Source organism: Hyperolius riggenbachi, chromosome 6, assembly GCF_040937935.1.
Source record: "Hyperolius riggenbachi isolate aHypRig1 chromosome 6, aHypRig1.pri, whole genome shotgun sequence".
Classification (NCBI taxonomy): domain Eukaryota; kingdom Metazoa; phylum Chordata; class Amphibia; order Anura; family Hyperoliidae; genus Hyperolius; species Hyperolius riggenbachi.
In genome coordinates this window covers 20,023,141-20,050,620 of record NC_090651.1, presented here as the reverse complement: position 1 = coordinate 20,050,620, position 27,480 = coordinate 20,023,141, and the positions used below count along the sequence as shown (strand labels likewise).

Genomic DNA, 27,480 nt, shown 5'->3' with positions numbered 1-27,480 from the left:
CAACGCTGCTATCAAAACAAATGCCTGCAAATTCCTTCTTCTCTGCAATGACAACAGTGGTCACATGACTGCTCTCCGGGGTTTCCTACTGGTCCCAGGCTTAGTTTCCCACAAGCCAATATGTGGCCTTATTTACCATGTATGGAACAGCCCACCCCCAGCATTGGACTTGGACTGGTCACGTGACATTTGTACAGTCAGCTCTCCAGTGCCATCCACAGGACAGAATGATTGGTATTATTATTTATTGGATTTATATAGCGCCAACATACTACGCAGTGCCGGACCATAAATAATGCACTTGAAACAAAAAGAAAAACCGAGAGCCCAATATAGTGCAGTAAGTCTAGCAATTGTTGGCAAAATAATTAACAGATGTGGATATACTCACAAACACGGGTTACCACATAGGCAACCACTTGAAATGCAGGTGGGGAGCATTAGAACCTGACCCCACTCAGGTTTAAGAAGTCGCTCTCTGTAGAGAGTGCCAAAATAAATTGTTATTTGTGATTTGAACAATCTCGATTGTCCATCATTTCAGGAGGTAAGTCCACCTGTACTCCTCCTTTTTAGTTGTTTTTAGATCATTTTAACCTGCCTGGCGCCTCTGTCCAAATTTGCACGGACCATAAATAAGGTTACAGACAATGGTAATGGGGTGACAGACAACACAACGCACAATGCCAGATCATACACTGGGGTAGTAGTCCCTGTTAGGGACAATCATGTCTAGGAGGACTCATGGGGAAGCATGTGATTGGTTTGATCAGCTGATAGATTTGTAACGCTCTGATTTGCTGTGATCACATCCTGCTTTAGCACAGGATCCTGACTAGCAAATCAGAGACTTGTATATCTATCACCTGACCAAAATGACCACATGCTTCACTTTGAGTTATCCTAGAAATGACCATCACTAGTCCCAGTAATTCAAGTTCACATTAGTCTGTGAGCAGGATGCATGCTCAGGTAGCATACAAAAGGAGGGAGCGCCCTGCCAAAGGCTTACAATCTGAAGAGAGGGGGTTGTGACACATTAGGAGGGGGGCTGCAGCGAGAGGTTCTTGGCAGAGAGAGTTAGGGTATCTAGGAGGTGGGGTAGGCCTTCTTGAAGAGGTGAGTTTTAAAGGCTTGTATCAAGGTGTTGGACGGGGCAAGCCTGATGGGCAGAGGGAGAGAGTTCCACAGGATGGAGGCAGCTCTAGTGAAGTCCTGTAGTCATGCATGGGAGTGTGAGATGCGAGGGGTGGTTAGGAGGAGTTTGTTGGAGGAGTGAAGTGGGTGACCAGGTCACAGATGTAGGTCAGGCAGGACTTGTGTATAGATTTGTAGACCAGACCTACAAATTTCTCAGCACACTCACATGCAAATTCTCATGCAAATTTTTGTACACAATCCATGCAGGAAGCAGCGCTATCTCTACAGCTAAGTTGAAAAAGCTGGATCTTTGTTACAAGAATAAAGTTTCTTGCTTAGCCACATACACTGCATAGAGGTTTACCGTGTTAGTATGTGTCCTCTGTCCCTGTAATTTTATTAAATGTAATAGGGAGGTGCTGGGGGAGGGGGGGGGGGGGGCGTGAAGTAAAACAGCAAAGTCTATTACATAGATCGGCACTTGCGGTGATGGCGGACAATAGAGGAGGCCAGGAGTTGTGCCGGACGGAGAAGTGAGGCTTTAACACTTTAGTAGCCAAGTTATTTAGAGCCTTGCAAGTGCTCTAAGCCAATTTATTTTAGTACATTATTTTTATCTATTCTTTCTTGCATTTCTTTGCTTTTAATTAGTCCTTCTGTAACGTGTATTCATGGTCACTTGTCACTAGGGGCCAGTGTGAGATAATAACGGAGGATTTCTGCTTTCAGTTTCTGTATTTTCTGCTAGTAGAGAGAGATCAAAGCATTCCACGAATTTACAGCACAACGAGTTCTGCCGACTGAGGTCAAAAGCTGTGCACTTATCTCAAATCAACTCTATTGAAGATGCGAATAGGTTAAAACACAAGGGCACGGGGGAAGATGGGGATGACACGTTACACTTGGGGGACATCAGCCAGGGTCGGTTGGTCAGTAGTCATGCAATTGAACGCTGTTACCGCAGCGCGACCAATCAAGCCCTTGTAACCGAGGTTTTTCTGCCATTCCCCATTGATCCTTTCCACTGATTTTTATATGCAAAGCGATAGGGAGATTGGTTGGGCAGCCATGTTGCACCACCTCTTCCGATTCTACAAACTTATTGAATAGGAAGGTCGATTGGACCACAATATTGAGTGATGTATGGGCACCCTAAGACTCAGGCCATGGAGTCTCACGCCATAACCGAGTGAACACAGGTTCACTTTAAATAACTGCTGTAAAAATGTGCTTTTAAAGACCAGTATTCACCTGGAGAAGCATCGGGGAACGCACAGCGATGTGACCCAAATGAACGCACTTTCCCCGGTCCATCTTCCTACTCGCAGGAACACGCGACATCACACGACAGACGCGAACAAGAGGTCAAACTATTGAGGAACTTTGTGTGGGAGTCTTAAAGATCCGATCCGCCATGACGATCATAATCGTTGTGCGGCGCAAAACCTTATTCATGTAATCTCACTCACGTACCCATGTCACAAGATTGCGGAAACGATCGCTAGTTGCGCAGCAAAAACAAAAAAAAATCACCGTTAGCGGAGGAAAAAAATCATTTGAAAAATCGTGACGTGGGTACGTAGCTTTAGGCTGGTTTTTGACAGTACCGATTGGCGTTAGCCACACTGCCAAAAACAGACCTTTGGGGATTACTGCGGTAATATGCGGCAATCCCCTTCTGGCTTGCAGCCAAACAGCAAGTGACGATCCTTTGCGCTCACGTCCTGTTTTTCGGAAATACGGAAATGCACGGAAACATACTGTAAAAATACGCTTCTCCACAATTGTGCCGCAACGCCGGCGCGTACATTTTTAAAAATCCCTGCGTCGTGATCGATTTACAGGACTTCCGGTCCGCCTTCCGTAACATAGGTACTCAATGCCCTATGGTGTGGTGCGATAAAAATACCGCACCGGCCCAGTGTGAAAGCACCCTCAGATGAAGGGATGGAAAGCTGTGAAATCGAGAGAAACCGTCTTTCCAGCAGTAGAGGAACCTGATGCTGGGGTTATAATAAGAGACGTGTGTATGGCAGGAGCAGGTGTGCAGCATTAGCCGTTACTGGCAGAAGCATCTGCAGCTGTCGTCTTAAGAATAGTCCCAATAACGACTGATATTTACTGCTGTCGGAAGGGCATGCTGGAGGGGCTGTTACCTGCAGCGGATCGCAGGCTACGCACCGGCTACGGAATGTCAGTCTGGGTGATGTTTATATTCTGGAAGTGACGAGGAACACTGTGTTCTTCTACAAAGGCGAGGAACGGGGGGGGGGTTGCTTTCTATATTTATAGAGCAGGAAACGGCGGGAGTTCTGGTAAGGTCCAACAAGACGTGGCGCTAATGCGTCATATGTTATTGCTGGATACACGCTTATATGGGGTTCTCGGTTTACATGCGTTTACATGAGCTGTCTAATAGAACACAATTTATGCTACAATGTGGGGAGAAGGAAGGAAACTCAAGGAATGGGGGTCTTAAAGAGGAGCTCCGAGTTCAAACACATGCTAGATTCTCAGCTAAGACGGTCCTTAAAGCGTACCAGAAGCAATTTTTAATAATAAAAGGATACTTACCTCAGTAGAGAGAAGCCCCTGGATCCCCCTCGAGACAACCAATCCAACGCCTAGTCCGTCTAAACCAGGAGTGTCAAACTCAAGTACAAAAGTGGGTCAAAATTTAATGCTGGGACCAAGTCGCGGGCCAACCTCAATGTCTACTGGCCACCTTCCTCCCTTATAAAGTTCCCTGGTGTCTAATGGCTCCCCTCCAACCTCTATACAGTTTCCTGGTGTCTAGTGACCCTCCTCCCTCCCCTATACAGTTTCCTGAAGTCTAGTGGTCCTCCCACCCTCCCCTATACAGTTTCCAGGAGTCTAGTGGCACCCACCCTCCACTATACAGTTCCCTAGTGTTTAGCGATTTCCCCTGCCGCCCAATATGGCTTCCCTGGTGTTCCAGTGCTTCATTTCTAATATAACTTCCCTGGTGGTCAACAGTGGTCCAAACATAATGCAAAGTGGGGAAACCACTTGGGGGCCAAATTTAATGGCTCGGAGAGTTTGACATGTATGGTCTAAACATATTCGGCAAGCGCTTGTTGAATATGCTTTTATGGCCATGCTTCCCTCTGTGTGCAAGTAAATCTGTACATGATGCGCTCCACGGATGCGCTCGTACTGTACACAGATGGAAGCGCGGCCAGAAGAAAAAGAAGAGGGTCCTGGAGGAAAAAAGTTTTATCTGTGTATTTGGGAAAGGGTTCTTTGTGGTAACGGTGATTAAAATGTGGAAAGTAGTTATGGCAAATTCTATATCTGCGTTTATGGGGGGCTTAGATTCTTTCCTTGCTTTGAGAGACATCCACGGCTATAATTACTTGGTAAATACCGGTGGTGTTGATCCAGGGATTTTATCTGATTGTTATCTGGAGTCAGGAAGGAATTCTTTTCCATTTTGGGGCTAATTGGACCATGCCTTGTAAGGGTTTTTCACCTACCTCTGGATCAACAGGGATATGTGAGGGAGCAGGCTGGTGTTGTGCCTTTTTTATTGGTTAAACTTGATGGATGTATGTAGGTCTTTTACAACCCAAATAACTACTATTTAACTATGCCTTGACTACTGCAATGCCCTACTATCTGGCCTCCGCTTGAAATGCATTACACCCCTTCAATCAATCATAAATGCAGCAGCTAGACTCCTCCATCTTTCCCACCGCTCTGCTTCCACTTCTCCCCTCTGTGAAACCCTACACTGGCTCCCTATCTGCTTCAGGATCAGTTTTAAGGTTCTGTGCCTTACCTACAAATCTGTGCGCAAGACCTGCCCAACCTACAATTCTGAGCTTGTCAACAGATATATACCTGCTCGCTCCCTCCAGTCCTCCAATGATCTCCGCCTGACCTCCCCACGCATTTCTCATTCCCATGTACGCCTACAAGACTTCTCAAGAGCTGCCCCACCCTATGGAACTCCCTTCCACTCCCCCTCAGACTCGCTCCTTCCTTCAACACCTTCAAGTAAGCCCTCAAAACACATTTCTTCAAAATGGCCTACCCCACATCTACCACACTAACTCTCTCAGTCAACCACCTTTTCCACAACCCTACCTTATGTGTCCCTCCCCCACCCTTTAGATTGTAAGCTTTTAGCAGACCCCATACCCCCCCCCCCCCCTACCCCGTGTCCTTATTTTGCAACCCCGGCAATGACACCCTTCTCATGGACTAACCCGGACTTGATTAGCTGGGTCTCTGTAAAATGCATTTTATACCCAGATTGCATGTATAACCTTGTGCTATGTTGTATAACCGTTTGCTACCTTTCTGTCTGTCACCCCCTTATTACAATGTATGTATTCCTTATTTATTGTCCAGCGCTGCGTAATATGTTGGCGCTTTATAAATACAATTAATAATAATAAATATGGGCAGCAGTGGTGGGCTTGAGGAGCATCTGGGATGCCTCTGCCAGCCACCACCACCTCCCTTTTTAAATGGTTTTTAACATATTTTATAATTGTATTGGTACCTCTATTCCAACGTACAGTTTAGGCCTAGTGTAGTCCACCCTTGGTGGGGAAGGTGCAACACCTTTTCTTCCTGTCTATAGAGTGACTTCTCAGCCTGAGTGGGGACAGGTCAAATCTCCCCACCTGCCTGCCCAGTGGTTGCATGATTGGTACAAACTGCAGAGGGTCATCAGATCAGCGGAGAGAATCATCGGGAAACCACTCCCCTCTCTCGCCCAGATCTTCAACTCTAGACTGCGCTCCAGAGCTCAAAAAAAATCGGTAATGACCCGTCCCACCCAGGTTTCCGCTTCTTTAGTAAGCTCCCCCTAGGCCGGAGATTCCGATCCATCTACACCAGGACCACAAGACACAGGAACAGTTTCTTCCCCTCAGCCGTGAATTATCTGAACTCTTAGATCCCTCCTCATCCTACCACGACAAGTGGTGTCTAGTAGCACCCAGCCTGACCGCATGGCTGCACACTTCATATATACGTGTTCAAATGTGTTCAAAGGCTGTAACTGTACCCTTTATATTGTCTGTCTGCTTACATATATGTATCGTTATGTCCTGCTTGTTCTCACCTAGCCCTGTACTTGTCAAACCCAATTCCGGGCACGGCCCAGTCGTGCTTGGCGAAATAAAAGATTCTGATTCCGATTCTGGTAACCCATGTTTGTGAGTATATATTCTTCACTTTATGCTTCTTACTTTTGAATCTCAACATACTACACTATTGTGGGCTCTCGTTTCCCATTGTTTTGTATCATTAAAAATAGAACCGCACTTGACCTTCTAAAAACATTAGAAGAAGCTATCATTTCATAGAAAAGCCCCCATCTTCAGACAAGTTCTACTCCACATTCTTACCTGACAAAATAAATGAGGCCGTTTAGCGTCACGGTTTTTGGTGCAAACGACCATGGAGGCAGCCGGCCGCAGTTCACCAGAGACCACAAGTCAGTGTCAGGGTCGTAGCACTGCATGACCATAGTCTCTTTGCCCTCCAGTGACCCAATGGCGTAGAGCTTGCCACGGCAGGAAGTGGTGGAGCAGTTGTCCATCGGGTACATCATGGGCCGCAGGGATTCCCAGGAGTCTATGGAGTGGTCGTAGCGTTCTGTGCTGTCTGAAGCGATGACGTAGAGGAGTCCTTTCAGCACGGTGGAGGTGTGGTATTCTCGGGCCTTCAGCATCGGAGACACCTCAGTCCATTCATTCACACTGGAATTGTAGCGCCAAACTCCATCGTACAGCCTGGACCCATCAGACCCTCCTGGAACACATAATACACAAGTATGACCATTTTGTAGCATCAGTCATAATTAGCCCCATACTGTCCATACTAGACCTCTTCATTCCAGCAAATCCACAGAATTTATAACGGAGTCCACAAAATGGACTTGTGGAGCACCACATAACACTTCTTGCTTGTAAAGACTAGAGCAGGGCTTTTCAACCCTGTCCTCAAGACCCACCAACAGTGCATGTTTTGTGGAAATCCACAGAGGTAGTTAATCAGCTCTGCTGAGACACTAATTACCTCACCTGTGCACTTGAAGACAGGGTTGGGAAGCCCTGGACTAGAGAACAAACATTATTATACCTCAAGGTCCCTTCCTCCTCCCTCCTCATTATACCTCAGCCTGCTCCACCTCCAAACTCCTCCACTTCCATCCTTATACCTCAGCCTCCTCCACCCATGTATCTCAGCCTCCTCCACCCTTGTATCACAGCCTCCTTCACGCTCGTATCTCAGCCTCCTCCACTTCCACCCTGATACCTCAGCCCCCTTCTCCTCCACCCTCATATCTCAGCCCCCTTCTCCTCTACCCTCATATCTCAGCCCCCTTCTCCTCTACCCTCATATCTCAGCCCCCTTCTCCTCTACCCTCATATCTCAGCCCCCTCCATCCTTACTGTACTGCTATCACAAGCAGGCCTGGCTTATTTGTGGGTTATCACCCAAATGCAACAAATGGCCAATAGTGAACAAGTCTGTGGTTCTATCTCTGTTTTACAGATATAGAATCTTTTTGTTGTTCTACGTCTGATAACGGTCAGTGTCTCAGCCAGCCAGGGAGTGACACTTCAATACCAGTGATAGGGCAACAAGTCATCCTAACCTCCCTCAGAGAAGCCTCCGGGCATAGGGGGGACTTTTCTTAGAGAGAACTGTAGTACAATACGTGGTTTGCATGTTGTACAGTAACATCACGGCTTTAGCCCCGACAGTGAGTAATTCCTCAGGAAGGTGCCACCTGACAGTACCAGTGTCACCATTCTAAAAATAGTTGATCACATTACGCCAACTGCTGCCAGTCTGTCAGACAGCACAGCAAGTCTGCACAAGATGAGGTAACCAAGTGGAGATAGAAATGCACAAGATGAGGTAACCGATGAGGTAACCACGAGGAGATAGATGGGCGTCCCTGTAAAAGATGTAAATCTACGATTACGTCCAACCGAAGCCTCCCACCTGAATGCTAATTTATGCAATTCCTGCTAGATTTGGTACAGCAGGCAAAGGGTGTATGACAGTACACCTGATTGGCTGACTGGCGCCTGCTGACCAGATAAAGGCAGGAAATTGCTCTAGCTGGGAGTTAGCAATTGTGTTTGTTGCAGTTAGTATTCAGTTTAGAGGCAGTGGGGTGAGTTCCCTGGAGGTGAGAGGTCCAGGGCCTACCCGCACTTCCCTCTAGGTATCACATGGTGGTTTGGGGGCCCCAGCCAGTGAGAGAGACTGGGCCCCCCGGCTGTCGGGCGAACCAGTGTTTGTGATTTTAAATTTATTTTTTGCAGCTTCCAGGATGCGGTTGACAGGTGAGTGGTTAGGGAGGGGACTGTGTGGGAGATGCCTACACGGGGCGTCCCTGTAAAAGATGTAATCTATGATTACGTCCAACCGAAGCCTCCCACCTGAATGCTAATTTATGCAATTCCTGCTAGATTTGGTACAGCAGGCACAGGGTGTATGACAGTACACCCGATTGGCTGACTGGTGCCTGCTGACCAGATAAAGGCAGGAAATTGCTCTAGCCGGGAGTTAGCAATTGTGTTTGTTGGAGATAGATGGGCACAAGATGAGGTAACCATAGGGAGACAGAAGTACACAAGATAAGGTAACCATGGGGAGACAGAAGTACACAAGATAAGGTAACCATGGGGAGATAGAAGAACACAAGATGAGGTAACCATGGGGAGACAGACATGCACAAGATGAGGTAACCATAGGGAGAAGTACACAAGATAAGGTAACCGAGGGGAGATAGGAGAACACAAGAAGAAGCATCCATGGGGAGATAGAAGTGAACAAGATGAGGTAACCACGGGGAGATAGAAGTGAACAAGATGAGGTAACCATGGGGAGATAGAAGTGAACAAGATGAGGTAACCATGGGGAGACAGACATGCACAAGATGAGGTAACCGAGGGGAGACAGAAGTGCACAAGATGAGGTAACCATGGGGAGATAGAAGTGAACAAGATGAGGTAACCATGGGGAGATAGAAGTGAACAAGATGAGGTAACCATGGGGAGACAGACATGCACAAGATGAGGTAACCATGGGGAGACAGAAGTGCACAAGATGAGGTAACCATGGGGAGATAGAAGTGAACAAGATGAGGTAACCATGGGGAGACAGAAGTGCACAAGATGAGGTAACCATGGGGAGACAGAAGTGAACAAGATGAGGTAACCATGGGGAGATAGAAGTGCACAAGATGAGGTAACCACGGGGAGATAGAACACAAGATGAGGTAACCACGGGGAGATAGAAGTGCACAAGATGAGGTAACCACGGGGAGATAGAAGTGCACAAGATGAGGTAACCACGGGGAGACAGAAGTGCACAAGATGAGGTAACCACGGGGAGACAGAAGTGCACAAGATGAGGTAACCATGGGGGAGATAGAAGTGCACAAGATGAGGTAACCATGGGGAGATAGAAGTGCACAAGATGAGGCAACCGAGGGGAGATAGAAGAACACAAGATGAGGTAACCGAGGGGAGACAGAAGTGCACAAGATGAAGTAACCATGGGGAGATAGAAGTTCTCTGTAATTTTAGCCCAAACACAGAACTCAGAGCTACTGGACCTCTCAACAGGTGAACTTCATGAGCAAAGTAAAACACAGCCCAAATGCAAAAAAAGACAACCAGTAACAGAAGCATCAGCACAGAACAGAGTAGTCTGTAGCCATAACCAATGGTGTAAGACCAAGCTATAGCATGCGCACTTATCTATATTATCCACTAGGGGGCACATTCCCATTAGTCAATTCATCATTTTATGACACTCCACAATGCTGTTATGAGCAGTGTGTAGGTGTGAGTATTTGCCTTACTTCTCTTGGTAGGTTCCGCATTTATATCTAGCGGTCTTCATGACTTCCCTGGGAGACAGACCATCTCAGCTATGCTATAATGTAGCAGAAGGAATGTCTCAGAGCCTCCGTATGATCTATTTATTAAGTACTTCGACTGATTGACATTGTCGCGATTCCCCATTAAAGTGACATGCAGGTCAAGGAGAAAGAGGATAGGACATATAGACTGTCTCCGGCCAAAACTGGACTCCTCGTCACCAGTAGCCACATTGTTTCAACAGGGCACAGCATTGGCCAGAATGGCTATCATTCATAAAAGTGTGGTCAGTAATGAAAATCAGTGCGGGAAAACACTGCTTTCGGTATTTTACACTTCTGTGTGGTCATTCATAAAAAAAAGTGTTCAGGTGCGATAGCACTGCAGAGATTTCCCGAACTAGGCTTTCCTTGCGTTGAAAGACATCCATGTAGTATATTATTGCTAGCAGCGCTACCTAATTATACCTTCAATTTAATTAATAGCAATATCCTTAATAAATGTCCATAGATCTGCGAGTTCGCTTGGAATTGTCCTTAGATAAAGATGATGAGTAAATGTTCCACTGCGCTCTCACATAAGGTTCAATCTAAAAAACAGAAACAAAAACTACACATCGCGTGATTCTGTTGGATCACATAGCTTTGTCACACCCGTGTTGGTGTGAAAACGTGACTGCACTCCTATGCCCACCACCAACATCAAAGGGGCTCACCAGATATAAACCACCTCGGTTTTCAGGTGGGTCTCAAGCTCAAAACTGTGTCTCACTCTGTACTTCAGTGATGCACAACTGCCGATTCAGTAGAAGTGTTTTTATTCTGGATAAAACTATTAAAAACAAAGCAACATAGGGCTCCTCATTGCATAGTATGTCTGTACAGTTAGACAATACATCCGCACTCCTCGCGCCAATCACCTACTTACAGACTAAAAGAGTGATATAGGCACATCTGAGTGGTGATGCTAGAGCTCCGGAGCCAGTGCGCGAGACGTCATTACGTCCAGAAACTTGCGGTGGGGAGCTGGAGTCATCCGTGGCAGCAGCGGGGACCTTTCGTAGTGCGGGACGCCGCCGGATAACCGTCTGGATGCTTTGAAGGAGTTGTCAGGAGATGCTTTGAATCGGCAGTTGTGCATCACTGAAGTACAGAGTGAGACACAGTTTTGAGCTTGAGACCCACCTGAAAACCGAGGTGGTTTATATCTGGTGAGCCCCTTTGATGTTGGTGGTGGGCATAGGAGTGCAGTCACGTTTTCACACTAACACGGGTGTGACAAAGCTATATAATCCAACAGAAAGACATCCATGGCTACAATTACTAGGTAATGCCTAATGATGTTGATCCAGGGATTTTATCTGATAGCCCTCTGGAGTCGAGAAGAAATTTTTCCCTTTTGGGGCTAATTGGACCGTGCCTTGTAAGGGTTTTTTCGCCTTCCTCTGGATCAACAGGGATATGTGAGGGAGCAGGCTGGAGTTGTACTTTGTACTGGTTGAACTCGATGGACGCATGTTTTTTTTCAACCAAAGTAACTATGTAACTATGTAGGCTGGCGGTAGGCAGGCGGTAGGCTTGCGGAAACACAAGAAGCTGCCGAGTTGATACATCCGTGTTCCGCTCTACTGCAGCTGCCTGGGAGGTCTGTGTCTCCATTAACTTAACATTGTTATCGCCACATCCAAGGGAGCGGTATTTCCCGTCTTCATACCGCTTGCGTTAATCTTTATGAATTAACATTTTGTTACATTTGTTAAGATAGTCACCGCACAAGGCGGTGATTTATCGCTCTGCTCGGGAATGTCAGCTTTTCATGCGGAAACAGCATTTATGAATACACATTGTGCTATGTGCTCGGTAAAGTCGGCTGTTTTCAGCATTTCCTCATGCGGGAATGCTTTATGAATGATAGCAAATGTGTCCTTGGGGTGCTGCCCCTGTGCCATTATTAACGACATCAGTCTATCTGGAGGGGGTATTATTACTCAGTTTGTAAAATCCGGACCCAAGAGGGCTGAATCACCCATCAGGGCAGATCAGTATTCTTTGCTCCTGCATTGATTAAGCCTGGTACACACATTCAATTTTGATTGGGCAATCAACGTACAATTCTGCAGCGTCAAACGGAAAAGAACCAAAGGCTCAATTGTAATGAAAACAGTTTGTCTTGCAAAGCACTCTAAATATTGTACAGTTACACCTTGTGCTGCAAGTAACTTGGTTTATATGTAAATTAAAAGATACATTTTAGAATTCCTATCTCCCTACCAGGACCTTCTAATTGTGTATCCATGGTCCAGACTGGCAAGTCTGCTCATTTGCCTATCACTACTCCACTCTGCTCAACTGGCCACCCCCTTCAACTGTCCGCAACTTTCCTCTCCTGTTTAACTGTTTGGCCCCTTCTCCTCCTGCTCAACCACCCGCCCCCTTTTCCTCCTGCTCAACCACCCGCCCCCTTTTTCTCCTGCTCAACCATCCGCTCCCTTTTCCTCCTGCTCAACCATCCGCTCCCTTTTCCTCCTGCTCAACCATCCGCTCCCTTTTCCTCCTGCTCAACCATCCGCTCCCTTTTCCTCCTGCTCAACCATCCGCTCCCTTTTCCTCCTGCTCAACCATCCGCCCCCTTTTCCTCCTGCTCAACCATCCGCCCCCATTTACTCCTGCTCAACCATCCGCCCCCATTTACTCCTGCTCAACCATCCGCCCCCATTTACTCCTGCTCAACCACCCGGTCCCTTTTCCTCCTGCTCAACCACCCGGTCCCTTTTCCTCCTGCTCAATCACCCGGTCCCTTTTCCTCCTGCTCAACCATCCACTCCCTTTTCCTCCTGCTCAACCACCCGCTCCCTTCTCCTCCTCAACCATCCGCTCCCTTTTCCTCCAGCTTAACGATCTGCTCCCTTTTCCTCCAGCTCACCCATCCGCTCCCTTTTCCTCCAGCTCAACCATCCGCTCCCTTTTCCTCCAGCTCAACCATCTGCTCCCTTTTCCTCCAGCTCACCCATCCGATCCCTTTTCCTCCAGCTCAACCATCCGCTCCCTTTTCCTCCAGCTCAACCATCTGCTCCCTTTTCCTCCAGCTCAACCATCTGCTCCCTTTTACTCCTACTCAAATTGTCTGCCCCTTTCCCCTCCTGCTCAACCTCCTCTATTGCCCTTGTCTCCTTGCTCACTCGTCCACAACCCTTGACCTCTTGCTCACTCATTTGTCTTCCTGATCACTGATCCACCACCCTTGTCCTCTTGCTCACTCATTTGTCTTCTTGCCCACTCATCCATCACCCTTGTCTTCTTGCTCACTCACCTGTTGCCCATCAATCTCCATCTGTTCCTGCTATTCTACCTATCATATGTTTGTCACCTTCTCTTTCTGGTCACTCAACTCTACCAACAGATCCCCGTTAAAAGCAAACATCCAAGACTATGAGCAGCCTCCCCCTGGGTCAGGTCACCCCACACAGAATAGCTCGCAGCTGTGCTTCCCACGTAGCTGAATTCCAGCCTTGCTCTTTTTTTCAACCATTTGAAGAAGATGTATAGATCCTCACTAAGTAATGCAGTGCTTTACCTACTAAAAGCCTTTATGTTGTAGGGTGTCTATGTGCCAGTTCTAAGGAAAAGCAGTGACTATATATGGTGGCTCCTTTTATTACAGTTTAAATTTTTTCAGTGGTTACCAATGAAGGGGTCCATAGATAGAAACGTGACACTCACTCAGAAATGTAAAGCGGAACTATAGTGAAAATAACATACAGTAGAATCCCTTTATAGTAAACTCCAAGGGACCAGGAAAAGTAGTTTACTATATCAGAATTGATTTAATCAGGGCTGTGGAGACGGAGTTGTGGCAATTTTGGGTGCCTGGAGTCAGAAAAAAATGCACCGACTCCGACTCCTAATGAATTTAAACTGTAATTAAAATAGAAAATATGATAACATTTTCTATTTCTCAGATAATAGTCATCATAAATAATTTATACATACAGTAATAGCTGTGCTTAGTCAAAAATGAAATAAACCAATCAAAATGAGTTACTTGTGCTGCTTCAATAAAGCGGTCCTTGTATTTTTAAAGTCAGATATACACATCTGATTGTGACTGTATATATAATGTGTACACAGGAAGGATTGCCCTTCATACTAATCAATAGCCAGGTGTTACCCGGACCCATTGCTGTTGTGTACTCCGTATATCATTGCCTTAAGAAGCAGGTTTTCCTGCGAAATGCGTTGAGACTACCCCCCGGAGTGTACCAATAAAATTTAGTTCCAAATACACAGCTTGTTGTGTCTGCTTGCAGGAGGTAAGTCCACCACTGCTTCCGAAGCATTTTTTAAACCTTTTAAATACTGTTTTTATTCTGTTGGCGCCTCTGTTCTCGTTACGTTATACTTAACATCCACCCCTGGTGGAGGGGGATACCCCATCTTTTTCCTGTCTACAGAGAGCGACTTCTTATTCCTGAGTGGGGACAGGCTAATCTCCTCACCTGCCTATACAGTGGTTGCCTGGAGGTAACCCGTGTTTGTGAGTAGATCTATTGTACTCTTCTCTAATTTTCCTATTGCCATTACCTACTACACTATATTTGGCTCTCGGTTCTTCTCTTTACTTGTATTTTTAAAGTCAGATATACACATCTGATTGTGACTGTATATATGATATGATGTGTACACAGGAATCTCTTATATATGTTACGGCCAGAACCCGAAGTGTGGCCACTTCTAGTTCTGGCCGGCCACTTCGGGTTCTGGCCGGCTAATGTGCGAAGTGGCCGCAGCAACGTAAACAGCAACAACAGCCGCAGCAACGTAAACGTTTTAGATCAATCCGCACACACAAACAGACTGAAAGACAGCTTTTTCCCATCCGCCATAAACTTGATAAACTCTGAATCCTCTCTGAAATAAATTAACACTGTGTACAAATTGTTTAAACATCTGTAATACCTGGCATACTTGTATAGTTTCTTCTCTTCCTTGTTACTATTACTATGTTCCCTATATGCACCGTGGGGTTGTCATGAAAAGTAATTTTGTTGTGTTACACAATGACAATAAAGTGAATTGAATTGAAAAAAAGCGCAGCGGGCAATGTTAGAAATGTAATGTTTACGCCGTCTCGCTGCGGCCAAATTGATGACAACTTGCTTAATTTAATGAAATATAGCCGGCGGCAATGTGATAGATGAAGCCGCCGGTTTTCGCACTGCCTCTCTCCTCTCCCCCCCCCCCCTCTTCTCTCTCCTCTCCCCGCCTCCCATACAACAAGTAGCAGCCGGGGACATGCAGCCGGAGAGTCGTTCGTCGCAGCAGGGGCAGCAGAGCGGGGAGGCTGCAGACATTGCTTCTGCCAGCACCCGCTCTGCAGGAACGGCAGGATTTCCCTGCCGCGACGAACGACTCTCGGGACAGGCATGTCCCCGCCGGCTGCTACTTATTGTATGGGAGGCGGGGGGGGGGGGGAATCGGGGGGAGAGGAGAAAGGCAGTGCGAAAACCGGCGGCTTCATCTATTACATTGCCGCCGGCTATATTTCATTAACCACCCTGGCGTTCTATTGAGATCGCCAGGGCGGCTGCGGGAGGGTTTTTTTTAAATTAAAAAAAAAAAACTTTCATGCAGCCAACTGAAAGTTGGCTGCATGAAAGCCCACTAGAGGGCGCTCCGGATGCGTTCTTCTGATCGCCTCCGGCAATCAGAAGTAACGAGGAAGGCTGCAATGAGCAGCCTTCCTTGTTTGGCTTTCCTCGTCGCCATGGCGACGAGCGGAGTGACGTCATGGACGTCAGCCGCCTCCGATCCAGCCCTTAGCGCTGGCCGGAACTATTTGTTCCGGCTGCGCAGGGCTCGGGCGGCTGGGGGACCCTCTTTCGCCGCTGCTTGCGGCGGATCGCCGCAGAGCGGCGGCGATCAGGTAGCACACGCGGCTGGCAAAGTGCCGGCTGCGTGTGCTGCTTTTTATTTTATCAAAATCGGCCCAGCAGGGCCTGAGCGGCAGCCTCTGGCGGTAATGGACGAGCTGAGTTCGTCCATACCACTAAGGTGGTTAAATTAAGCAAGTTGTCATCAATTTGGCCGCAGTGAGACTGCGTAAACAAAACATTTCTCACATTGGCCGCTGCGCTGCGGCCACTTCGCATATTGGCCGGCCAGAACCCGAAGTGGCCGGCCAGAACTAGAAGTGGCCACCATTCGGGTTCTGGCCGTAACATATATACTAAATAACATCTATGCTGTAAGAATAAAGCCTGATGTGTAGCCGTGTCACTAATAGAGATGGTCAATGAGATGGAAAGAATTCTACGTTGATTCTGATTTATGCAAATGTATGCACTCTCTTTGCTGATGAAATCAAATCATTTGATGTGTTGTTAAAATTTGGTTTGGTGACTACAAATGAAATGGTACCTGAGAAGGATGAAAATAAAAGTTTTATACATACCTGGGGCTTCTTCCAGCCCCCTTCAGGCTAATCAGCCCCTCGCTGTCCTCCACCACCACCTGGATCTTCTGCTATGAGTCCTGGTAATTCAGCCAGTCAGCGCAGTCCAGCCACGTGCCGCTCCTACAGCCAGGAGCGTTCTGCACCTGCGCAATAGTGCTGCACAGGTGTAGTACGCTCCCGGCGGCGGAGTGTGTGCATGCGCACTACGCCAGACTGGCTCAAGTACTGGGACTCATAGCAGAAGATCCAGGTGGCAGAGGACGACAACGAGGGACTGATTGGCCTGAAGGGGCTGGAGGAAGCCCCAGGTATGTATACAACTTTAATTTCATCTGTCTCAGGTTTACTTTGTTACACAGTAGTACTATACTCTACATATGCACTCTCCACAGAGCTGCAGGGAGTCCAATGAGAATGTTGTGCACATTTAACACAGAGGTGTTTATCGCCCATAAACCTGGTTCAGATTGTGCATGAAGAATGTGTAATAGAGGAAGAATCTCCTCATTCCCCTGCAGAGTACCTGCACATCATTCTTACATGTACCCACAGTCACATTGCCTAGGACCTGATAGATGTTCTTTGTTCCGGTCTGTACCTTTTACAAGTACTCTTACCAAGGACTAGTTTTAGTCTATGACTAAAGGGAATAAATATGGCAGTCTACATATCCTTCTCACTTCAGTTGTCTTTTAAAATTCCTAAGCGTTGGCAGTTAAGAGAAGAATTTCATGTTACTTACTTTCAATCAACAAGATTGTAATATGCAAATTAGAGGAGTCAGTGGAATCCTAAACTGAGGAGTCGGAGTCAGTGGATTTTTGTACCGACTCCACAGCCCTGGATTTAATAAATAAAATTGATGATTGTTGACAATATTACATTTATAGATTATTAAGTCAGTGTTTGCCCATTATAAAATCTTTCCTCTCCCTGATTTACATTCTGAAATGTATCACTGATGGTGACATAGTTAGTTTTGCCATGTGATCTGTGTGGAATGTTTGTCACAGAGTTCTATGCACAGAGGGAGATACGGTTTGCTTGGCAGTTGGAAAAAGACATTATTTCCCACAGGAGGTTCACAGACAGGAAACTGTCAGGGCCATGGTCATGACATCCCACTGTGGGAGGGGTTTCACCACAATATCAGCCATACGGACCCCCTGATGATCTATTTGAGAAAAGGAAAAGATTTCTCATGGAAAAGGGGGTATCAGCTACTGATTCGGATGATTTTCAATCCTTTGTTAGAGTTCCACTTTAAGCAGCTAAGGGGACCCTCTTGCCTGAATATCTGCACTTAAAGAGAGTCTGAAGCCGGAAAAAAAAAAAAACTTTTTTTACTGGCCATTTATCTTCAGCAATAAGATCATAACTGAAACGCCACATTCCCGCGACAGAAGGATGTATTTATACCCCCGAAATCCCCGGGGAAAAATTTGGGGCTCCTTCCGGGTAGAGGCAGAGCTTTGCGCAATAACTCTGCCTCTGCTCGCGTCAATCTCCGCCTCTCCCAGTCTTCTTTCACTGAGAGGGGCGGGGAGGGGAGGAGATTGACTGGACTGGAGTCAGAGCTACAGCGCAAAGCTCTGCCTCCCCCGCGCAGTGGAAGTTTGCCCTGGGGATTTGGGGGGTATAAATACCTCGGTTTGCCGCGGGGATGCTGCGTATCAGCTATGATGTGATTGCTGAAGATAAGTGGCCAGTAAAAAGGTTTTTTTTTTTTTTGCTTCAGACTCTCTAGAGGTGCTGCTCTTTACCCTCTAAGGAAGTTGGGAGTACAGACTATGGATGTTTTTCGGGCAGCTTCCTTTGGATGGAGACTTATAATTATAGGTTTTATATTTAGCAGCATCTGCTGCTGAAATGTGATCTAGTGGAGAGACCATAAAACAGAAACTCTCCTTCTAGGGACCATTAGGCTTTGTGGTCAGTCTTCAAACAGCGGCATGACGGGGATTCCATGTTTGTTTATAAGGGCGCTGCACTACCTCACTACACACAGCAGCTATCATGACTAGGATATTGTAATTTTTCATATAAAATACCCTTAAAGGATACCCAAACTGACATGTGACATGATGAGATAGACATGGGTATGTACAGTGCCTAGCATACAAATAACTATGCTGTGTTCTTTTTTCTTTCTATGCCTCAAAGAGTTAAATATCAGGTATGTAAGTGGCTGACTCAGTCCTGACTCAGACAGGAAGTGACTACAGTGTGACCCTCACTGATAAGAAATTCCAACTATAAAACACTTTGCTAGCAGAAAATGGCTTCTGAGAGCAAGAAAGAGGTAAAAAAGGGGAAGTTCTTATCAGTGAGGGTCACACTGTAGTCACTTCCTGTCTGAGTCAGGACTGAGTCAGCTACTTACATACCTGATATTTAACTCTTTCAGGCAGAGAAAGAAAAAAAGGAACACAGCATAGTTATTTTTGTGCTAGGCACTGTACATACCCATGTCTATCTCATGTCACATGTCACTTCCGGTATCCTTTAAAGAGGCCCTGTAGTGACATATAGAAGAATGCAGTAAACTATGCAGTACTTTTACAGTAATTATCCTGGTTTGAGTATCAGAAACACTTCCTATAGCTATATGGTGCTGGTTATCATTATCTAGCCCTGCCCTCCCACTGAAACTTAGCCTAGGCTATTAATTATGCAGAATTCTCATCCTAGTGCACTTGCTTCTAAACACAAAACAAACACACATTCCGCAGTGACGCACCTGCCAGCAGTAAAAATGTCGCCACCAGTGATAAATTTCAGAATGCAGTCGGGGTGAGGAAAGATTTTACAACGGCCAAATACAGACTAAATGTATAAATTAATGCCGTAAATAATAAGCAGATTTATTCATTAAGTTATATTCAGTAAAGTTCCTATTTAAAGCTAATGGGAATCCATAATTAAGTAAAAAAAAAAAAAAACTCAGATACTCACCTAAGGAGAGGGAAGGCTCGGGTCCTAATGAGCCTTCCCTCAGGAGAGGGAAGGCTCGGGTCCTAATGAGCCTTCCCTCTCCTCTCCCGGAGCCCCCGGTGCTGCGCTGGCTCCCCCGTTCGCGTCCGCCGCCGCAGGGACTTCGGAGGTCTTCGGGAGCCGAGTCCTCCCGAAGACAGGCGGCTCCATACTGCGCATGCGCGAGTGCGTCATAGAGGGCGCTTGCACATGTGCAATGTAGAGCGGCTCGTCCTCGGGAGCACTCAGGCTACCAAAGCATTTCCGAAGCCTCCCTTCGGCTAGGAAACAGCGGTATTTGACCGAAAAGGTTGAATACCGCTATGGGGGAGCCAACGCAACAGCGGGGACCGGGAGAGGAGAGGGAATGCTCTATGGGACCCAGAGTCTCCCTCTCCTTAGGTGAGTATCTGACTTTATATTTAAATGTTGGTTCCCATTAGCTTTAAAGAGGAACTTTAATCAAGGATTGACCTTCATGCCAATCAGTAGGTGATACCCCCTTTCCCATGAGAAATCTTTACCTTTCCTCCAATAGATCATCAGGGGGGGTCTGTATGGCTGATATTGTGGTGAAACCCCTCCCACAGTGTGATGTCATGACTATGGTCCTGACAGTTTGCTGTCTGTGAACCTCGTTGCATTGTGGGAAATAACGGCTTTTCTAAGTGACAAGCAAGCATAGAACTCTCAGTAACAAACATTCTGCACAGATCACCTGGCAGAACTAAAGACATTACCACCAGTTATAAAATTTCAGAAAGTAAATCAGAGTGAAGAAAGATTTTACAATGGGGTTACTGTCAAATAATCTATAAATGAATATTAAGCAATAAGCAATTTTATTCATTATGTTTATTCATTATGGCAAGAAATGAAGTCCAGGAAGTAATCCTTGACTTACTGTACCTGACACACAGAACTAAATGGATAATTTTGTGCGGAGTGTTTCTTTAGCGCTCATCTTTGTACACTTAAACACATATAACTTATGATTCAAGGTCTGACTATTCTCCTGTAGCTGTGAATTACGTCTATTTACTTCTGGGGGACTAGCAACCGCCTGAGCTATTAATACACCAGCGCGTGACAAGGAAGAAGGGAGGCTGAGGATAGGAGTGTGTACAGAACCGTCTATCCAACATGGATCCCAGCCAACAGCTCAAAAGATGCTGGAACGTGTCGACTGACAGAGCGCAGAGGAGAGAGCACAGAGCGGCAGCTTATCCGGGAGGGGGAGGGGGGGAACAGGGAGGAGGAGGAGGAAGGGAAGAGCGCAGAGGAGAGAGCACAGAGCGGCAGCATATCCAGGGGAAAGGAAGAGCGCAGAGCGGCAGCAGCTTATCCAGGGAAGAGCGCAGAGGAGAGAGCACAGAGCGGCAGCTTATCGGGGGGGGGGGGGGGAGGCGGATAACAGGGAGGAGGAGGAAGGGAAGAGCGCAGAGGAGAGAGCACAGAGCGGCAACATAACCAGGGGAAAGGAAGAGCGCAGAGCAGCAGCAGCTTATCCAGGGAAGAGCGCAGAGGAGAGAGCACAGAGCGGCAGCATATCCAGGGAAAGGAAGAGCGCAGAGCGGCAGCAGCTTATCCAGGGAAGAGCGCAGAGGAGAGAGCACAGAGAGGCGGCATATCCGGGGAAAGGAAGAGCGCAGAGCGGCAGCAGCTTATCCAGGGAAGAGCGCAGAGGAGAGAGCACAGAGCGGCGGCATATCCGGGGAAAGGAAGAGCGCAGAGCGGCAGCAGCTTATCCAGGGAAGAGCACAGAGGAGAGAGCACAGAGCGGCAGCATATCCAGGGAAAGGAAGAGCGCAGAGCGGCAGCAGCTTATCCAGGGAAGAGCGCAGAGGAAAGAGCACAGAGCGGCAGCATATCCAGGGAAAGGAAGAGCGCAGAGCGGCAGCAGCTTATCCAGGGAAGAGCGCAGAGGAGAGAGCATGGAGTGGCAGCATATCTGGGGGGGGGGGGGGGAAGGAAGAGCGCAGAGCAGCAACAGCTTATCCAGGGAAGAGCACAGAGGAGAGAGCGCAGAGCGGCAGCAGCTTATCCAGGGGGTAGAGTGCAGAGGAGAGAGCGCAGAGGTGAAAGCTCAGAGGAAAGCTCAGAGGAAAGCGCAGAGGAGGAAGTGCAGAGGAGAGAGCGCAGAGCGGCAGCAGCTTATCCAGGGAAAAGAGCGCAGAGCGGCAGCAGCTTATCCAGGGAAAAGAGCGCAGAGCGGCAGCAGCTTATCCAGGGGAAGAGCCATTCGTCAGATAGCTACAGTGCCGACTGGACAGAACAAAAAACTCTGCCATGTTCACCAAACAAGAAACATGGAACAGATCAGAGGGTAGTCAGACAGCTACAGTGCCGACTGCATAGAAGAAACTCTTCTCGTTAGTTCTATACAGAGTGCTTATATACAGCGTATTTAGATAATACTACATGGCTAACTCTTCACTCAGTATTCCACAGACTTGCGCTAAAACCCCTTAGCCCCCTTGCTGGTCCAATTCCTGTGGCAAGGGGGCAGCACATAACTTTTTTTTTTAATTTATTTTTTTTTTTTTAATTCATGTAGTGAGCCCAGGGCTCGCCACATGATAGCCGCTGTGCAGCGGCATCCCCCCACCCACTCCGATCGCCTCAGGCGATCAGAGTAAGCAGGAAATCCCGTTCAGAACGGGATTTCCTGCTGGGCTTACCCGGTCGCCATGGCGACGGGGCAGGATGACATCACCGACGTCGGGACGTCAGAGGGAATCCCGATTTACCCCTCAGCGCTGCCTGGCACTGATTGGCCAGGCTGCGCAAGGGGTCTTGGCGCGGCGGCGATCGAGAAATGCACGCAGCTAGCAAAGTGCTAGCTGCGTGCAATAAAAAAAATTTGGGGGGGAAATCCGCCCAGTGGGGCCTGAGAAATCCTCCTACGCAGGTTACCCCGAGCTGAGCTCGGGATAACCGGCAAGGAGGTTAAAGGGGATCTGTAACTTAAAAATCCATCTCTGGGAGATTCTTACCTCGGGAGGTGGAAACCTTAGGGCCCATTCACACTAGGGCGATTCGCAGCCGTTTACCGCTAATCACCGAAGCCACAGCGCTAGTGCAATTGTAACTATTTGGCAGTAATCTCACTGGCACGACTGCCCCCAGATCACAGGGGTTTCGCGATTAGTGGCAATTGAAAACACGTCGCATGCAGCATTTTTTAGCAATTCGGGAGTGATCGCATATTATAGAAGTGGTAATTGCGATCGCTCCAAGAACGTGTATTTGTCCAGTGATTTTTCCGCTTCATTCGCTGAAAAATCACCCGCGCCAAAAACAGTAGTGCTAAGCTAAACACTACCGTTTTGTGCTTTTTTAAGTGTGAATGAGCCCTTATGGACCCAATGAGGCTTCCCATCCTCTGTAGCCTGGGGGATCCAGCGCAGTCTTCCCCAAAGCTTCCCCCGAAAAGCGCTGACAAGTACTGCGCAGGCAATATTTACCTACCACGATCCAGCGCAGGCATAGTAGCCGCTCTCCCTTTCAAACTCAGGATCCGATCCGAGCCTGGCTACTTCCGCCTGACCCCGAACAGAGAGCAGTTACTGCTACTGCACCGGATCTCGGTAGATAAACATTTACCTAGCCGCTGTTCGGGGAAGGGGGAGGGGTTGCAGCGCTGGATTGCCGGGACAGCGGAAGACGGGGAAGCCTCATTAGGATTCAGGAACTTCCCTCTCCTGAGGTAAGGAGCCCCCAGAGGATGAAATTTTTTGTTACAGGTTTGCTTTACACGACAACTGAAGTGAGTAGAATATGGAGGCTGCCATATTTATTTCCTTTTAAGCAATACCAGTTGCCTGGCAGTCCGGCTAATCTATTTGCCTGCAGTAGTGTCTGAATAACATCAGAAACAAGTATGCCAATAATCTTGTCAGATCTGACAATGTCAGAAACACCTGATCTGAGGCATGCTTGTTCAGGGTCTATGGCTGAAAGTATTAGAGGCAGAGGATCAGCAGGACTGCCAGGCAACTGGTAGTGAACCCAAAGTGAATGATATAAAGGCTGCCATATTTATTTCCTTTTAAGCAATACCAGTTGCCTATCCTGCTGATCCTCTGCCTTTAACACGACTTACCCGGGACTTCCTCCAGCCCTTGGCAGCCGATACGTCCGATCCAGCAGCTCCTCTTCCATCCGCTGGCCTGGAGTCCCCTGCGGTGTAAATGCTGATGGGCCTTTACTGCGTCTGCGCGAGAGCCTTCTTCGGTCGCGCTGACGTCATCTGGAGTGTTTAGCGCAGGCGCAGAACTACTGCGCAGTACACTCCAGACGACGTCAGCGTTATCGACAGCAGCGGCGCTTGCGCAGGCGCAGTAGAGGACAACCTGGCAAGATCGTCGTCTACACCGGAGGGGACCCCGGGCCACCAGCTAGGAATGGAGCTGCGGCGAGGGTACAGGACTGCTGCCAGGGGCTAGAGGAAGCCCCGGGTAAGTAGAATTGTGTTTTTTAATCATCTCGGACCACTCCTTGAAACTTCAAATCGCATAACAGACTAATGTTGATCCCAGAGGTGCTGGAACTGGACTGCTAAATATTTGGTGTGGTTTCTTAGAAGGCAGGATCTGCAGACATTACAGAAGGACAGAATCTTGACATATGGCATTATTTAGTCTAGTGCTACGGTTTCTTTAGTTTGGACAGATTTCCCGATTGCTGGTAAGCTTTGGGCCTATTTGGCTACCCTTTACTAAATGTTGAGGGTTGGATGGCTAACTGAGTGCTTCTAAGTAAACAGGATCAGCAACACCTACCTGTCACATAGATGTCATTCCCCAGTGCCGTAATGCTGTAGCCACCTCCCAGGTGATCAGGGAACTCTGCCAGATACCGCCACTGTCCTGTATGAGGGTTATAGCAGTCCACGGTCACAAGCTCATCACAGTCCTGGTCACAGCCACCAACCACTACCAATATCTCCGCAAGTCCAGTGGACGGCCGAGGCCTCATCCTCTCACAGGGCAGGTCATGGCGGTCGTACTCGCTGGACTGGAAGGCACGAGCTTCGCTGATGAGTCTCAAGCAAGAGGGGCTGTAGTAGACTAAAGGGTCGCTCTCCACGTGGGCCAACAGGTAGAAGCGGCGGATGAAGGGTAGGCGGACATGCTGGAACAGCTCAGGCCAGCGGTGCTGGCGGTGGGGAAGGTCAGCTCTGACCCACCGAAGGACAATCTGGTAGGCAGTCTCTTCCTTATCCACGCACAGACGGTCATCCATAATGTACTCCAGCATACGTTGCCAAGGCAGCCGCTCCACCTCCCGGGCCTGAGCCAGTTGTGCCATGTGGGCCAGGATGAACCGCTTGGTGCTCTCGGCCAATCCTCGGCAGGCATAGGCCTCGGCAAAGTCCTGGATCTCCAGGCAGTTGCTGACATCGAGTTGTCTCTCCAGATAGGCACAGCAGGCCTCCTTCACCGAGGGGAACTGGAAGAGGTCCGCGGCCTTCAGGAGAGGTTCCACATTCTCTTGAGTAACAGTCACCTGTCCAGTGTAGCAAAAGTCCACCAACAGGCCTAAGATGGATCCGGTAACCTGGTGCAACTCCACCCTCTCGGCTTGGCTCTCCCGCAGGCGCCCGGCAAACATGGCGCGGAAGTAGTTGCTGGCAGCAGCCAACACGGTGCGGTGACAAGGGAAGTCCTCATTGCCGGCACTTATGGTCATGTCAAAGAACTTGTGCTCAGCCCGAAGCTCATTGATGCCCCGCAGGAGGTGGAGGGCATGGGAAGAGTCGTAGAAGGGCAGAGACGAGTCAGGGGGAGCGAGAGAACCAGGAGGTGACGGATCCATATTGAGTGACATACCTGGGAAGTCAACGAAGGATCATCTGTAAAAGATAGAGAAAAGTCACAGGTGGTTCTCTCTCTAGGAAACAAATGCACTTTAATAAAATCTGATAAAGAAATGTGTCTCCATCTACAACGAATAGCAGTCAGAAATAAATATGCAGTCCTTGGATTAAGGTCCTCCTAAATTGGAGAAAACACTAAAGACCATAAGTGGTTGAATACATCTAAAGTTATAAGAATCACTAACAGTAAAGTAATTGTCACCGCTTTCCTTCCTACTGCCCATATTTCCAGAACTATTTCCTGCTGTATTAAAATGGAAGTCAAAGCAAAACTATTTTTGGTGGATCTCAGGTGCCTAAGCGAAGGTCGAGAGCCTCTGGTGGTTTTATCGGTTTTCCATTTCCCACCTGTAGCGAGACCCAATCCCACTTCCTGTCATGTGACTCCACCATGGAACAGGAAGTGAGGGGATTTCCTTGCAGGTGCCATTAGAGCAGGAAATGGGGGGGGGGGGGGGGGGGGGGGGGTCTATCTTCCATTGGGTCTCCAGTTTAAACTACAACTTCCAGAAGTTACATTTCCTTATACTCTGTGGAGATTTTCTCTCATTTTCTCCAGGAAAGGGAACAATGATACATCTCTGCTGGGGACACAGATAGCAATAAAACCCTGAAATATTTCCATTATTCCTCAATCTACCCAAAGTATTACCGGCTGCCATGTAATGACGGCCAGCATCTTCTACGTATACAGACAATAAGGAGTAAATTAACAAGAATGCCATGTGTTTCTTGGGAAGAACTTCAGCTATCCTCACCATCATCCTCTACAAATGGAGCAAATAAGTCAAAAATGCTTTTAAAGCGGACCTGAACGCAGAACTTCCTCTCTGCTCTAAAAGATACACAACAGCATAATAACCTTTAAAAAAAAAACACAGCTGATAGAAATCCTGCAATAAATCTGCAGTGTGTCTACTTCCTGCTTTCATGGAAGCAGACATAGGGTTAGCATCCTGTGTTCACAAATTAACTGCTCTGCCAAGGCAGTCAGCTGACACAGCTGAGAGATCAAATTACACTTGTGATTAGACACAGATGAGGATGAATTAGACAGTAAAGTCTCTAAATACATACAGGGTGCATTTAACTATGTATTTCTTCTGTCCTGTGCAAGAGTTCAGGTCCACGTTAAGTGTAAAAAGGACCCTACAGGTATATTTTCCTGTTTGTTCGACCAAAACAATCGAATTAAAGTCAATTTTTTTTCATCAAGATAAACAAGCGATTATGTTTTTTTGTTTTTTTTTAGATAAAACTCCGATCGGACATGTTGGAGAAATCTTTATATTCGATCTAACAAAATAAACAAAATTATCTGATCGAAAAAAAATGAACAAATTGTACCATGTATGGGCACCATAACGCTGAGTTTTTACAACATTTGGTCAAGGAGATGCGAATCATTTCAAGTTGGTGAAAATTTTATGTAAATTAATGTAGCTTAGGATTGGACCAATCAAATACAGCCAGCCGAGGGAAGCCGCCCAGCCTCTCCCAGTGTGGGATCTCTCTTGGAGATTCCAGTAGTGAGTGAGCCCCCCTAACACAGCGTACGGCCCCTTCACACCCTCTGCCCCTCTCTGAGGCATGAGAACAGCCGGAACGCCTCATAATGGCCGAGATTTCATCGCCACAGATCCCGAGAGACGCATTACCTTTCCAGAAGCTGAAGGATCCATTGTCAGTGGTCTAGCCCTGAACTGTATCCCCGATAAGAAAGCCTTGCAGGGCTCTAAACCATTAGAGCGACATAAGCATTCTTCACTGGACTTTGGTGTACCAGACACTGTCTGTGGGGGGCGCCATCCATCTACAGCTGATAATCAGACATATTTACTTTTGATTTCGCCGCTGACTGACGTGTGACATTCTGCATTTCTTTTGAATGTTCTCACTGTGTTTGTATCGGTTACCTTTGGGGATTTGATTTCTTATAATACACACACACACCCTTACAACTGGCCTAAGATTGTGGCAGGACATTAGACTATGATAGGAAAAGACTTAATAATAATAATAATAGTAATAATAATAATAAGGTACAGCAGACTGAGACTATGGTAGGATTAGAATGTGAGCTTCTCTGAGGACAGTCAGTGACATGACTATTTTCTCTGTAATGTGCTGCAGAAGATGTCAGTGCTA

The 27,480-nt window shown here is 47.4% G+C and overlaps 1 protein-coding gene across 16 annotated transcripts in view; it reads right to left on the bottom strand.

Annotated features, from left to right (window-relative positions):
- The window catches only part of KLHL21 (kelch like family member 21), a 128,753-nt gene that overhangs the window by 17,070 nt on the left and 84,203 nt on the right, over positions 1-27,480 (bottom strand). For 15 of the 16 annotated variants that reach the window (XR_011021915.1, XM_068238949.1, XM_068238947.1 and 12 more), the window contains 2 exons: positions 24,236-25,308; positions 6,525-6,930 (listed from right to left, as the gene is read on the bottom strand). Coding sequence is in view for 15 of the 16 variants with exons in the window: in XM_068238949.1 (XP_068095050.1) it covers positions 6,525-6,930; positions 24,236-25,283 (1,454 nt within the window). In the remaining variant the exon portion in view is untranslated. Of the gene's footprint in view, positions 1-6,524; positions 6,931-24,235; positions 25,309-26,990; positions 27,113-27,480 lie in introns of those variants that run through there. The other variant, XM_068238956.1, reaches the window with a different exon arrangement.